The sequence below is a fragment of the Temnothorax longispinosus genome, chromosome 9 (assembly GCF_030848805.1).
Source record: "Temnothorax longispinosus isolate EJ_2023e chromosome 9, Tlon_JGU_v1, whole genome shotgun sequence".
Lineage (NCBI taxonomy): Eukaryota > Metazoa > Arthropoda > Insecta > Hymenoptera > Formicidae > Temnothorax > Temnothorax longispinosus.
Genome location: NC_092366.1, coordinates 4,659,534 through 4,672,065, shown reverse-complemented (window position 1 = coordinate 4,672,065; position 12,532 = coordinate 4,659,534). Strand labels below are relative to the sequence as shown.

At 45.7% G+C, this 12,532-nt stretch overlaps 1 protein-coding gene across 8 annotated transcripts in view; it reads left to right on the top strand.

The window, feature by feature from the left end:
• The window catches only part of LOC139819345 (uncharacterized), a 47,226-nt gene extending 34,747 nt beyond the window's left edge, over positions 1–12,479 (top strand). For 2 of the 8 annotated variants that reach the window (XM_071788603.1, XM_071788602.1), the window contains exons 10-12: positions 1,555–1,890; positions 4,939–5,196; positions 7,842–12,479. In XM_071788603.1, the coding sequence (XP_071644704.1) occupies positions 1,555–1,890; positions 4,939–5,196; positions 7,842–9,133 (1,886 nt within the window). In that variant the 3' untranslated portion in view covers positions 9,134–12,479. Of the gene's footprint in view, positions 1–1,554; positions 1,891–4,938; positions 5,210–6,054; positions 6,228–7,841 lie in introns of those variants that run through there. The other 6 variants (XM_071788607.1, XM_071788609.1, XM_071788608.1 and 3 more) reach the window with 6 other exon arrangements.
• The last annotated feature ends 53 nt before the right edge of the window (positions 12,480–12,532 follow it).

Sequence of the window (12,532 nt, the reverse complement as noted above, 5' to 3'; positions counted from 1 at the left end):
CACGGATCTGATATCGGAAGTGCCCTTAGCACTTCCGCCTTCAAGATTATCACGAGGAACGTCAGTTTATCTTCTTGACTCTACTCTTCTTGACTTGACTTACCCTGACGGTTCTGGTCTGCAGGAAATTAGAGATAATAGAAACGCGAAACAGCATTTGGTATTTGAATGTTTATTACAGAAATCGTTTATTATAGAAAGTTCACCCTTCAGCAACTGGGATTTACGCTTGTCGACTTGCGACGCTACAAGGTAGCGCGATCGACAATGCGTCGCTTGATTTTGAAGTCTAGTGTCGCTGACTACTAGATTGTAGCCAGCGCCGGTTGGCGGATCGTGACCTTCTCATCTCGGACAATCCCGGCGCTACGCTGCGACTCGAGTCGTTTCGTCGAGACGAGTCGCTGCTATTTCGATAGTGTCTCATGACCGTCGCCACCGAAATAGATTACCCTGAAATTCAAACAACCTCTTCTCCTCCTCCCTTCATCTTTTCAGTGCGAGCGAATTCGCGAGCAAGTTGTCAACGAGATATAATATCGGGGCTAAATTGAAAAAGACGAGGACAAGCTGAAAAGCTTTGCGTGAAATCGAAATTGCAAAGCCCTATCTTATCACTGAAACTTTGATCGACTTGATATCTTCCCGATGTGCTGCTGTGACGCGCATTTGAACTTAACGCTTATGATACTAACCCTAATACGTTTGATAACAGATAATGGAACTAACTTGCTGCTTACTTAAATATTTTTCACATAACTATCTATTAACAAAACTCTGGTGCTAGCTTCACTAACGTTATTTTTTTTTCCCAAGATTTATGAACGTCATACTTAACGTTGTATAAAATTCAAATGTAATTAGATGCAATACGGTCGTGTATAATCATATTATGATTACGCTGTTGCATTCTCTCAGTTTATTATTTTTTGTTCCCTTTGTTATTCGTCTCGCAATACCCATACAGCGCTACTAGTACTTAAGACGATTATAGGATCAATGAAGATAGTTACGTATAATGCCCGCATCGTCGGATCTTAATCGTCAGAAGAACCTTATAACGAAAGAGATTATAAATCCCCTCTGGGTATTATATAACACGTATGCACGAGTAGTTTCTTCCATGGTGCTTTGCGCGTTTAAGAACGTGGCCGTTATTTATTTAGCGTTTAACCCCTTACAAAATTAAATCTTGTAGCTAGATTAACATGTTTGTATAATAATCTATAATCGCGGAATGTATAAAGTAAACACACTGATACTGTGATCAGAAATATTTTAAGGACCAATTTTTTTTATTTACGGCTCTCCGATCCTCCCAGATGTAATTGGATTGGATGTAAATTTGTGAATTTTTAAAATACAAAATATTGAGCCACGTACGGTTTGAGAAAATTTTATAAATTTCTAATAAGTTAGAAGTACATTCCTCTCGAAAAGAAATAGGGCCAGAAAGATCGAAAAGTCGATTAGAGTTAGTTCCCGACGCCGACGCGAAGGGGGTCACTTACGACCGGGCCTAATCGCTCTCGCATTTGTGTCGGCACCACGAAGGGAGCGTGAGGCTGTGCTGGATGGAGAGCTCGTTCGTCGGCACGCGGCCGGTGGACTCGCCGGAGACGCCTATGAGCCTGGCGACCGACCAGGAGGCCGGGGACTGCTGCAACGCGGCCGGCACCGAGTCCTGCAGCTGCCAGGACTCGGCCGCGTCCGGACTCTACCTGGATCTGACGCCCAGCCGGGACGACCTGCGTCATCAGCATCTACAGACATCCTCGGCCGGCCCGTCGCCCACGTCCTCCTCGAACTATCATCATCACCGCCACCATCAGCATCGCCAGCATCGCCAGCAACAGCAGCAGCATCATCAGCAGCAGCGTCATCACCGCGGTGAGTTGCTGCTCGCCTAGCGGACGCGCGAAACTTCCGGCACCCGGCTACTTCCGGCACTCCGCCCGTCGCTGAGCGCGCGAAACTGACGAAGACGATCCGCGAGGAGGTCCTCCTGCAAATCGGAGATCAAGCCGAGAATTTCGAATTTGTGAAATAGCGTAATCGGTTTTAGAGGGAATTCGAAAGAACCGTAGATATACAATCAAATGTAAACATATCAATATATTGATTAATATTGTAAAATATCAAGTATCGGCAGGGGAACGATTTAATTAAGACATATTAAAAAAAATTGTTTCATAAAATCGTGAAATAGATTCTTTGCGTCCCCCAAGTTTTTCGCCCTCGAGTCGTCCCACGTGGTAAATATCAAAGATGCCCTTTATAAGGGTGACGTTTATTCGTCGCGCTTTCATCTCGACGTAGGCGTAGAACCCCGGGAAGCACTCTCATAATTCTCTCTCGGGTCCGCGAGTTTTTTTATCGTCGTCACGACGGTGATTAGAGCTTACCGCCCACATATCGATAATCGTTATCGTTCCGTCCTCGTTTTCGTCAGCTTTCGTCGCGCGCTCGGACGAGCGCCGCAGGTGCGCGAGGCTTAATCGAGCTTCCAGGACTCGGCTAATAATTAATTTACAAAGCCGACTCGAGCCGATATACACTCTCCTTTTCTCTCGGACGTTTATCACCGCGACTACGGGACAATAAGGCTGCACCGTCCACTTGGGAGTTCTCTCTCTCTCTCTCTCTCTTTCTCGTGCCTCGAGAATGATTCTCGGTAGTAAAAATCTTCGGAGCTGCGAATAATCGTCGACTTCGTTCATTGAAAGATCCTTTTACTATCGAGAATTCCCCATTCAAGAGCCGGAAGCTCTCAAGTGGATATCAGGCTTGATCGAACGGCGAGACTCGAGATGATGATAAAACGAGACGAACTCGTATTGCATTAATATTTAACTACGTCACGATTTAGCTTACCCGATTGCAGCTTACTCGCCCCAGGGCGGACTCGACTTGCTCGAGGATTTTTCTTTTTTTTTTTTCGGGAATGAAACGAAGCCGGAAGTGGCACACTCGAGTCGCGCTTTTCGCGGACTTTTTCGCACAGCGAAAAAAAACTCTAAAAGTAAAAAACTCTCCATTCCACGCGCGTTCTCTCGTCTCTCACTCACTATCTCTCTCTCTCTCTCTCTCTCTATTTCATTCTCGTCGTCGCTCATGCGAGAGAGCTCGTCGCGAAGAATTTTGTAGTACACTTTCTTACTTTGTTTACGATACGTGTCGACGACCCTCCGCTCCCCCTCCCCGTTCGCTGATAAAGGAATAATTAAAAGGCGCTCCCCGTATATCGCGTGTATGGAGATATCAGTTTTATATTAATTTAACCACTCTTTCTTTTTCTCCCCCTTTCCTTCTTCCTCGCTCACCATTGTCAGTAGTTATTTGCGTTCATGTATGTTTACTGTAAAGCTGTCCACACTTTTCGTTAACACCTGTAGAACCTGTACAGGTGCATACACATACTTGTATTAATTAGGTTTACTTATGTGAAGCGCGCGCACATCGTTTATTATGTGTTACGAGCGCGTTGATATTATTATTATCATTATCGTTATTATTTTTAATTGTATTATTATTATTATTATTATTGTTACTATTTTAATTACGACCTCGAGGCTCGCAGAATCGTACGCGCGTCTCGTCTCTTCCTGTGCCTTAATGATTTCTTTATCCTGTAATTATTATCGGTATATATCAAGTAAGTGCGAGTGATATTAATAAAGATTGATTCGATCGTGTGAGTCACGAGACGACGAGAACGATGATTCTCGCGATGATTCTGCGTGCCCGGTGCTCCCGCCTGTGGTCTCTCTATCACTCTTTCAAACGGTTCCGTACTTATTGTTCGGACGCGTCAACGATTATCATTTGTCTGTAGAGCGTAATTACTACCCCTGGCAACAAATAAATTATTGTCGTCATCCTTTGTGTTCCCTTCGTAAATTTCTTTGTTCCCACGTTCATTTATATATAAATATATATACGATTATTATTTTTTCTTCTCACCCCTATATCGTTGTTAATTAAATCGGTTCTCATTTCGTAATCTCGATTCTGTAAATATCTTGCTGTTGAAATATTTTATTGATACACATCGCGCACGTTTACGCGTGCACGTTCTTGGAAAGAACCGATTTAATCGGCGCGATCACCTATGTGAACGTCTTCTGCATTACACCTATTTCGGTCGCATTCTCGTACCACGTTCTGCTTGTGTCACGGTAAGTGCTGCAGAATTTTGTTGCTCTCTCGACCATCGATGATCAGCAATCGAGTTCTGTGTTGTCTCTTTTCTATATGTAACTTGACAAGCCGCACTTATGCGCGCGTAAAGCACAATTGATGACATTAGATGTTGATCGATCGGCCCCCGATCGATAATTAGCAGTCCCGAGACGTAAACTTGATCTGGCACATAACTAGATATATTACTTTCCGAGCCGCAAGTTGCGACAACGCCGACAGCTCCGGTCGGCTGCGACGACGCGCGTGCTATCGATGAGGATCGCAAAAGTTTGTCATCTCTCCCTAGTATGAGGAGCGTATAATACGCTTTTTCGAGGCCAAGAGAAATTTAACGTAATTAATCAAAAGGTGCAGTGGGGGAAAGGAATCGCTTTATTCATAATGGGGTCAGGGGGTCAATGGAACCCTGGAAAAGAGATTACTCCATCTTCACTCGGGTACACGCGCGCACACACGTACACACACATACACGCAGTTGCCTCCTTTCGTAAAACCGGGACCGGATTAAGGGGGCAACGAGAGAATAATCGCTTTGTTATTAATCACGGAGTTAACGGAAAAATGGGAAAAGGCTTATCTTGTTTCTCACCTCAATGCATATATATATATATACATATGTATACACGCACATGTACACGAACGCGCGCGCGCGTGCGCGCACATACACTTTCGAGGCCAAGAGGATGACGCAAACCTCTCTGTCTCTCTTTACCCCCGCATGATACCGATGATCAGGATCGGGCCAGAGCGATACGGACGAGGCGATGGCGACGGCAGCTCTTCTGCGGAACAAACCGAGCCCGGGCTCCACGACCCTGGAGGACGTACTCGACTCCCTCCTGGGGCTGCCACCCGCGTCGCGTACCCCGAGTCCTGGCCCGGGGGGGCCCGTCGTGACCGCCACGTCCGCCATCCGCCATCGCCATACGAACGCCGCCGTCGGCCAGGCAAAAGCCGGGAACAGCTGCAGCGACCTACGCCAAGACCTCCAAGGTAGGAGGACTATGTAAGTTTTCGTTCTGATCGGCGGATCCTACACCCAAGGACGATCAATCTCTATAAACGTACGAACCCCTCCTACCCGCGTACCCCGAAGAGCGTGCGCGTCGAGTGATCCCTTGAGGAATCTTACGCAAGCGGCAGAATTCCGAGAATTCGATACCGAACATACCCCGTTCTCGGTCTCGTTAATTTTGCACCGAAAATTTATTGGACTTTCGTCCGCGAAGGGGAGGAGGAGGATTCTTTTCTTTTGCTTCTTAACACGAGGGAAATCTGCCGCCGGTGTATGCGTTTTCCGGGACATTTCGACGTACGCGTGACCGACTATGTGATATTCCGCTTTTGCGGCGTAAAGCAAAAAAAAAACTTAAACTTGCGTTTCTCTTCGCCTCGTCGCTACTCACCTCACCCTTCACTTCACCCACGGAGACTGCGCTTCGTACTTGAACGAAGGAACCAGGTTTCGCGCGGAATCAGATACTCAAGATAAAATTACATATCATACCATGTGCATCCTTACATTTTCACCTCGTCGACGGCGCAGGGAATCGAAAGAATTTGAGCGAAAAAGTACCCAAGACTCCTCCTTGAAAGAGAAAATTTCAATTTTCATCCCTAAAGAGATAAAATGAATAGAACGGGACAAACGAATGCGAAGTTGTTGCTTTTTTTTTTTAACTCGAGTCCACGTGGACCGACGCCGGACTCGATCGTCAAGTCTATATCGATATAGAAAAATCCACGAGAACGTCATCCCCGAGCATCAAGAAGAGGGCGATAAACGCGTTATCTCGCGCCTCGACGCCTCCCTGCCGCCCCACGAACTCACGTTCTTTTGCACCTTTGCAGAGGCGAGCCTAAGGGCGTATAAAGCCCCTCGCGGGGTCGTAGACACCCCAGAGTCCAAGGACTCCGAGGACGAGTTCGGCCGTGGCCGGCCGCCGCAGCAGCCGCTTGCTGCTTATCGCGCGAATGAGAATTAGGAGCGCATGATTAATAACACACGAGCCGAGACGGAGATCGTAAGACAAAAATCATCACCAAGACTCTTGACACTCTCTGTCTGTCTCTCTCTCTCTCACTCTCTTTCTCTGTCTCTTTTCTTACATGTCTTTTCTCTGTCTCTATTTAAAAGATCTGTCCCCCTTTTTAGCATAGCGCTTCCTATACTTTCCAACGATCTGTCTTCAACTTTCACACGCTTTTATTGTGAAAATTTTCCGCGTTGTCGAATTTCAAAAAAAAGACAGAGTACTAAATTTAACGGGAGGATCGATGGCGATTGATTTGCTTCATAAACTTATAGTATATATGCCACTTTTACTTTTGATGCGGAAAACGTAGGAAAGTGCGCGACTAAAAACAAAAAACAGATCTTCTGTGGTTCTGTGCACGATCAAGCTTCTGGCACGTGGGATGAGTTTAAATACACAGATTGGATTCGCTTCTACGCGAACTTATAGCAATGTGCCTACTCGCTCTTACATTGTAGCAACTCTTTTTCTAATTGTACGTTCGACGACATAAGATTAGAAGTGAAAAAACTTAAAAATAAAAAATATGTTTATTAATATCTTTGGAAAAGCAGTATCCACGCGAAAAAAAGAATTTTACCTTGAATTTTACCACAAGAATTTCTAAGAAAAGTTTTAAAATTATCATTTTAAAATAAAAGTTGAATAAAACGTTTTTCCACTTACGAAATTAGACATTGTATTTGTCTTTCTAAATTAATTCTCATCCACTTACAATGATGAAAAGCTTACAATAACATTATCATAAAGGAACCTTCCGGAAGGAAGGGAAATTTTAACAGCAATTTTTGAAAAATCTTAAATATATTTATCAGCTGATTTTTATATGCTTTTAGAAAAAGGTTTAACATTTGTTTAGATTAGAACTCGGATATATTTTTATAGTATCTTTTTCTTAGTTAGCTATCTTGTTCTTAAATGATCTCAATCTGATTGTTATTTGCTTTGACGCTTTAGTTACCTTAGATAATCGCTTCAAGTACTAAGTTGTGAGGCCATATCACTGACACAAGAGAAATGCGATTTAACGGCAAGGAAAATTGGACTGTCGGGGGGAGGAGAATTATTATACGTACGAATGCGTCATTAAGAGATACATCACGCCGATCACTGTCATTCACGCTCATTATCTGCTTATAATCATCATGTCATTGTGCTTAACGCGTTTCTCGCGCTGGCTCTCGGTGACGATGACGGAGGAAAGTGAGAACGAATCCTCATCTCATTCGATCTAACATCGCTATACACGAAATCATCTAGCGCTATTCATCTCTCCATAAAAAAGTAATAAACATTATCGTTTCCTATTTAATGCCATCGTTCTGTAGGGTGACTCAAGAAGAGCTCGCTTCCAAATCGTGTTAAATCCACACTTTGAAAATATATAGAAATTACACATTGCAAAGAGCTGCATGAAAATCTTGCAAGGATAATATACGCTTAAAGATGCATCTTCGCTTTTTAATAAAATTCACGATTTTGAGGAGAGCTCTTCAGTTTAATCACGATCGTTCTCCGACCTCTCTCATCGTCTCTCCTATCGACCCTGCCCCGTCCTGCCATACCCATACTGACAAAGGCAATCGATCTGACCTGTCGCAGAGTCAGCTAAGAGCGTGATGGACGTTCACCAGGCAACCGCCGACGATCAGCGCAACTTCTACCCCGGCGAGCTGGTGAGACGGAAGAGCGAGGGCAGCGACACGCTGCCGGCCTCGCGAGCCGTGGCCGCGTCGTCCTCGTCGCTGATGCCGCGCGGCGGTGGCGGTGGCGGTGGCGGCGGCGGTGGCGGTGGCGGTGGCGGCGGCGGCGGCAGCGTCCAGCCCCGCCACCGCAGGGTGTCCTTCGACAACGCCCAAGACTCCACCACCAACGGCAGCTCGGCGATGGACAAGGTGGTGCGGTGCCGTAACAACAAATGCGGCAACTCGACCACCCTGGCCGAGGCGAGAAGGACCTACAAGAGCTGCCACAATTGCACCTGCCTATACTGCTCGCGCGAATGTCGACGAGCCCACTGGCAACGTCATCGCAGGACCTGTCTGCACTCGCGTGCCGGCAGCCTCTGCCGCCAGGTGCTGTCCTCGGCGAAGGAGGACCCGGCCACCCTGAAGCACATCTCCGCCCTCGCCAGACGCGGCTACGCCGCACACGGTCGCGGCGCGGTCAAGTGTTTCTTCTCGAGCCCCGAGGCGGCCGAGCGCTTCGTCGGCAACGGCTTCGCCGACCTCGGCGAGCCCACGTACGTGCGCTGGTCGGACCTGCTCCCGGGCGAGATGGGCGCCGAGCTGTACGCCGAGCTGATGCGCCTCTGCAAGACGTACAACCCGGAAGCGCGGCTGGTGCTCTACGTGGCGGTGTGCGTGGTCAGCGAGGTGCCGACCAGCGGCGCGGTCAGGTGGGAACGGCAACTGGTATCCAGGTGCGCGAAGATCAGGCTCGACGGCGCGGCCAAGCAGCACGCCTCCTCCTCCTCGGCGTCCCCGCAGGCCAGGCGGAGGCTGTCGCAACAGCTCGCCCCCGCGTCTCCCTGCAACATCACCAGAGAGATGGACTCGCCCGAGACTCTCGTGCTGACATCGCTACCCGGTAACAACGGTCAGAACACACCGCGAAAAGCGCGAGAGATTAGCTTCACCAATATTCAGCGGCAGCTCAGGCTCAGGGGGGTCTCCCTGAGGCGGCACTTCCCCCAGGTCTATCGGAAACTTTGTTCCTACGTGGACGGCTCGGTGGACAAGTTCGCGCCGGTGACCATCTATCCCAGAGATCAGGCGTCCGGCAAGAGCTTCATGTGCATCATCATGCTGGACGCGGAGCCCGAACGCCTTCAGCTGCTGCCCACGGACTCGTCCAGGGTGAGGACGGTGGACATCAGCGTGGAGCAGGAGTGAGACTCGCGTCGTCCGCGTGGAAAAGGATCCAAGAATCGGGATGGCTCAAGACACGTCGCTCAGGATTTTCCTCAGGTTCGCGGGGAGGGAATCGGAAACGTCGTGGATGGATCTCTTCGGGGTGAGCACGACTGACGTCGGCCGACGTGGCGGAACAAGAGCGAGGATCACACTTGGATGAAGGGATGAAGTCGAGAGAATTGCAGGCGATCGCGAGGGTCGTCGCTCAGAATTTTCCTCAGGTTCTCGAGAGAAAGATCGAAGATGTCAATGGCTGCCGACGGATGCTTTCAGACTGAAGACTACTTCATCAGCCATTGGAGTTAACTCGGTTACAATGTAATAGCTCTAAAGATACCCCCAATTTCGTCGGATATCTTTTGGACGTCTATATCGTTCGTGAGAATGTCTAGGTAGAAGTATCTAGATGAGAATGTCGACGGAAGTCCCAGATGGGAGGCTCTGGAGGAGCTCGACATTCGAGCTCACGGACTCGTAATAACTTTACACGTAGACACACACACACAAACGCAAAGACTTTTTTCTATCTTTCCTTCTAGAGAAACAAAAAAAAAAAGAAGTCGAACGCGAAAACTGAAAAAGCTCTGTTCGTACACACACCCTCTTTTGCGACACACTCTGCGTATCGCGATCGTATCAAGGCGACCCTCCGTCATTTCAGACATTCCTCGATTTGGTCGTTGCTGTGTGTGAAAGGTTTATCAATCGTCCGCCGGGATGAGTCTTATCGGCGAATCATTATCGACTCTTTCAATCCGGGACATATGAATAACTTCCAAAGGAACTCGAAGAAAATATTCTCAAATGTTTATCAGTATATCACGACGAGATTTGAACCAGATAGAATAATTCCATGCAAAATTATGTTTCTCCAGCGCGATTCTTTTGTAAGGGTTGAAAGGATCGGTGATTTCGGGATCCTCGAGCGGACGCGGCGGAAAGTAATATTTAGAGTACGTTGTTGTCTCTTCGTTCAACTTTGCATCGTTTAAATTTTATCGTATATATTATATGTGAAGAGGCGGGAGACATTTTTCTTAGCGAATATATTCACGATTGATCGAAGTTCCGCTTAGATCCCGCGTTATCGGAGACGAGATTGAAATCGTGCAATATCGAGAGCCTCGAAAAAAGGAATATATATTTCAAGAGGTATACTGTATTTTAATTCGTTCGCGCAAAAATGTCATTATTACGACTAAGGGAATGCTTGCCTTACTTATCGGCATGTAAATATAATTGAACTTATTAATTCTCGTCGTTATTAATCGGATTAATTTTAATAATATGAACGCGAGATTCTTTTTTCGATATTCCTTCTTCAAAGGAAAAGAATAGATTTTGCCGCAAGTATCGTCCACCTCCATAACATCGTGCCAAAAATGAGAAAAGCATTAAGAAAATCGCAAAAGAGCATCAGACTTTCGAAACGTCGCCGCGGGACATCGTCAACTTTTTACGACACCATTTCAACTTCTTATATTCTCGGGAGAACGCGCCACGCGTACAATTTCGATTGAGAACGGCGAAAAAGCTTTCCCCGTGGATCAACGAATCGCCAATTTATTAATAGTAAACGTAGCTTTAGGTCGAGCTGCATCACGAAACGACATATAACAAAAGGCTGATCTCTTTCTAGCGGGAAAAAAAACCACAAAGAAGGGTGATTGACAATGGTGCCAATGATAACGAGAGACTTTACACCATTTTACTTCGTATAGCAATATAAAAATAATGTACCGAGAGAGGAAAGAATATAGAAACCTGCAAACCCGAAATTACGCGAGTGTCGCGGCGTCATCGAGCGACACGATTAATCAAGCAATCGACGATGCTTCGGTGATCACAATTTAATAGATAATTAACGGTGGAGGGAGAGGTGAGGGGAGAGGAATCACTTGCGAAGGAATTAACGAAGGGCGGAAGCGCGGATTTCCTACGCTACTCGGTAGAAGTCGTTTTTATCGATGACAATGTAATTTTTATCAACGATGAAACACGATGGAAAGTAAAATCGAACCAAAGGGAGAGGATGCGTCGTAGTGCCAATAATAAAATACTCGATTCGCTCGAGAACTGCGTTTTTGTCTTATAATATACGCGATCCTTACGACTATTTTGCCCGTATCAGACTACGGATTGGAATTGAGATTGGATTGAAATTTCCAATCAGAGCAAAGTTCACTAAACTTGAGGTCAGTTTTCTCTGTTCTGATTGATTAAATTTCAATCCAATCTCAATCCCAATCCGTAGTCTGATACGGGCTTTTTGATTTCGATTCTTTGTAATAGCCGGATTCTTTTGTAATGCGAAGCGAGAGAGAGAGCATCGAGTTATTTATCAATCGAAACCGTAACATTGTCAAGCTTGCGACCAATGTTGATCCCTCATTTACTTACGTTTGTACATAGCGCTATCAAAGGGATATATACATATAGAAAGGATAAATTAGGGGTAAAGAGAGGCAACTTCGCTAGTGCGGCAGGGGGAGATTTTCAAGGAAATCGATCAAAATTCGAAAGTAGGCGGCTTACCGGAGATCAGTCCGTTACATCCTCGATAGTTCCTTTTTCCTATCTCTATTACGAGAACGATTAGTGCGACTTCGCTATACAGGCTGTATAATAAAGTGTACTGACTCCGACGCTTTGCGATACATCTTGTATAAATATATTTATATATCCATTCCGCTCTAGAAGTATATAAGGATCAGCGAAAGAGGATAAGTCGGTCGGAAAACAAAAATACTCGATTTTGTTACATTAAGAATACAAGCGTGTTCGTGAGAGATCTATATCTCCGTAGGGAAAGTTTTCTTTTCGTAGAGGAAGGTTTCTATGCTAGAAAGTTTGAAAAAAAAAAGAGAAACGACAGAGATTTTGCATCATCTACATTTTACAGATTTGCTAATTCGAGGAAATGCAATAAGAAATATTTTTGAACTGTTGAACGTTCCCTTAATTTATTATCATGAAATATTTAAACTGAACCGGAAAACATCTGTTGTATAAATGGAATAATTATACAATCTCGGTAAGATAGAAGCTCTACGAACACCCTGTATCGCTCCGACCGATTCGCGAGAAAGCTGTTGCTCGACGTATAACTACTTAATTGAAACGAAGGAACTAATCCGCACAGAAAAAAAAGAGAAGAATTAAACGATCGAATTGATCAAACGAGCAATCAGCCCGCGCATAGTCACTCTAAAAATCTAAAGATATCGTTTCAGCGTCTATTTATCGGTGCTACCAGAATGTGCTATCATTGTTTTCGCATCTGTGTATGTCTCGATTTTTCAAATAAAATGTTAATTTTATTACACATGCCCACGGTGTGAATGCCCTCGCCGAAAATCGCGCCAAAATAATTCGCAA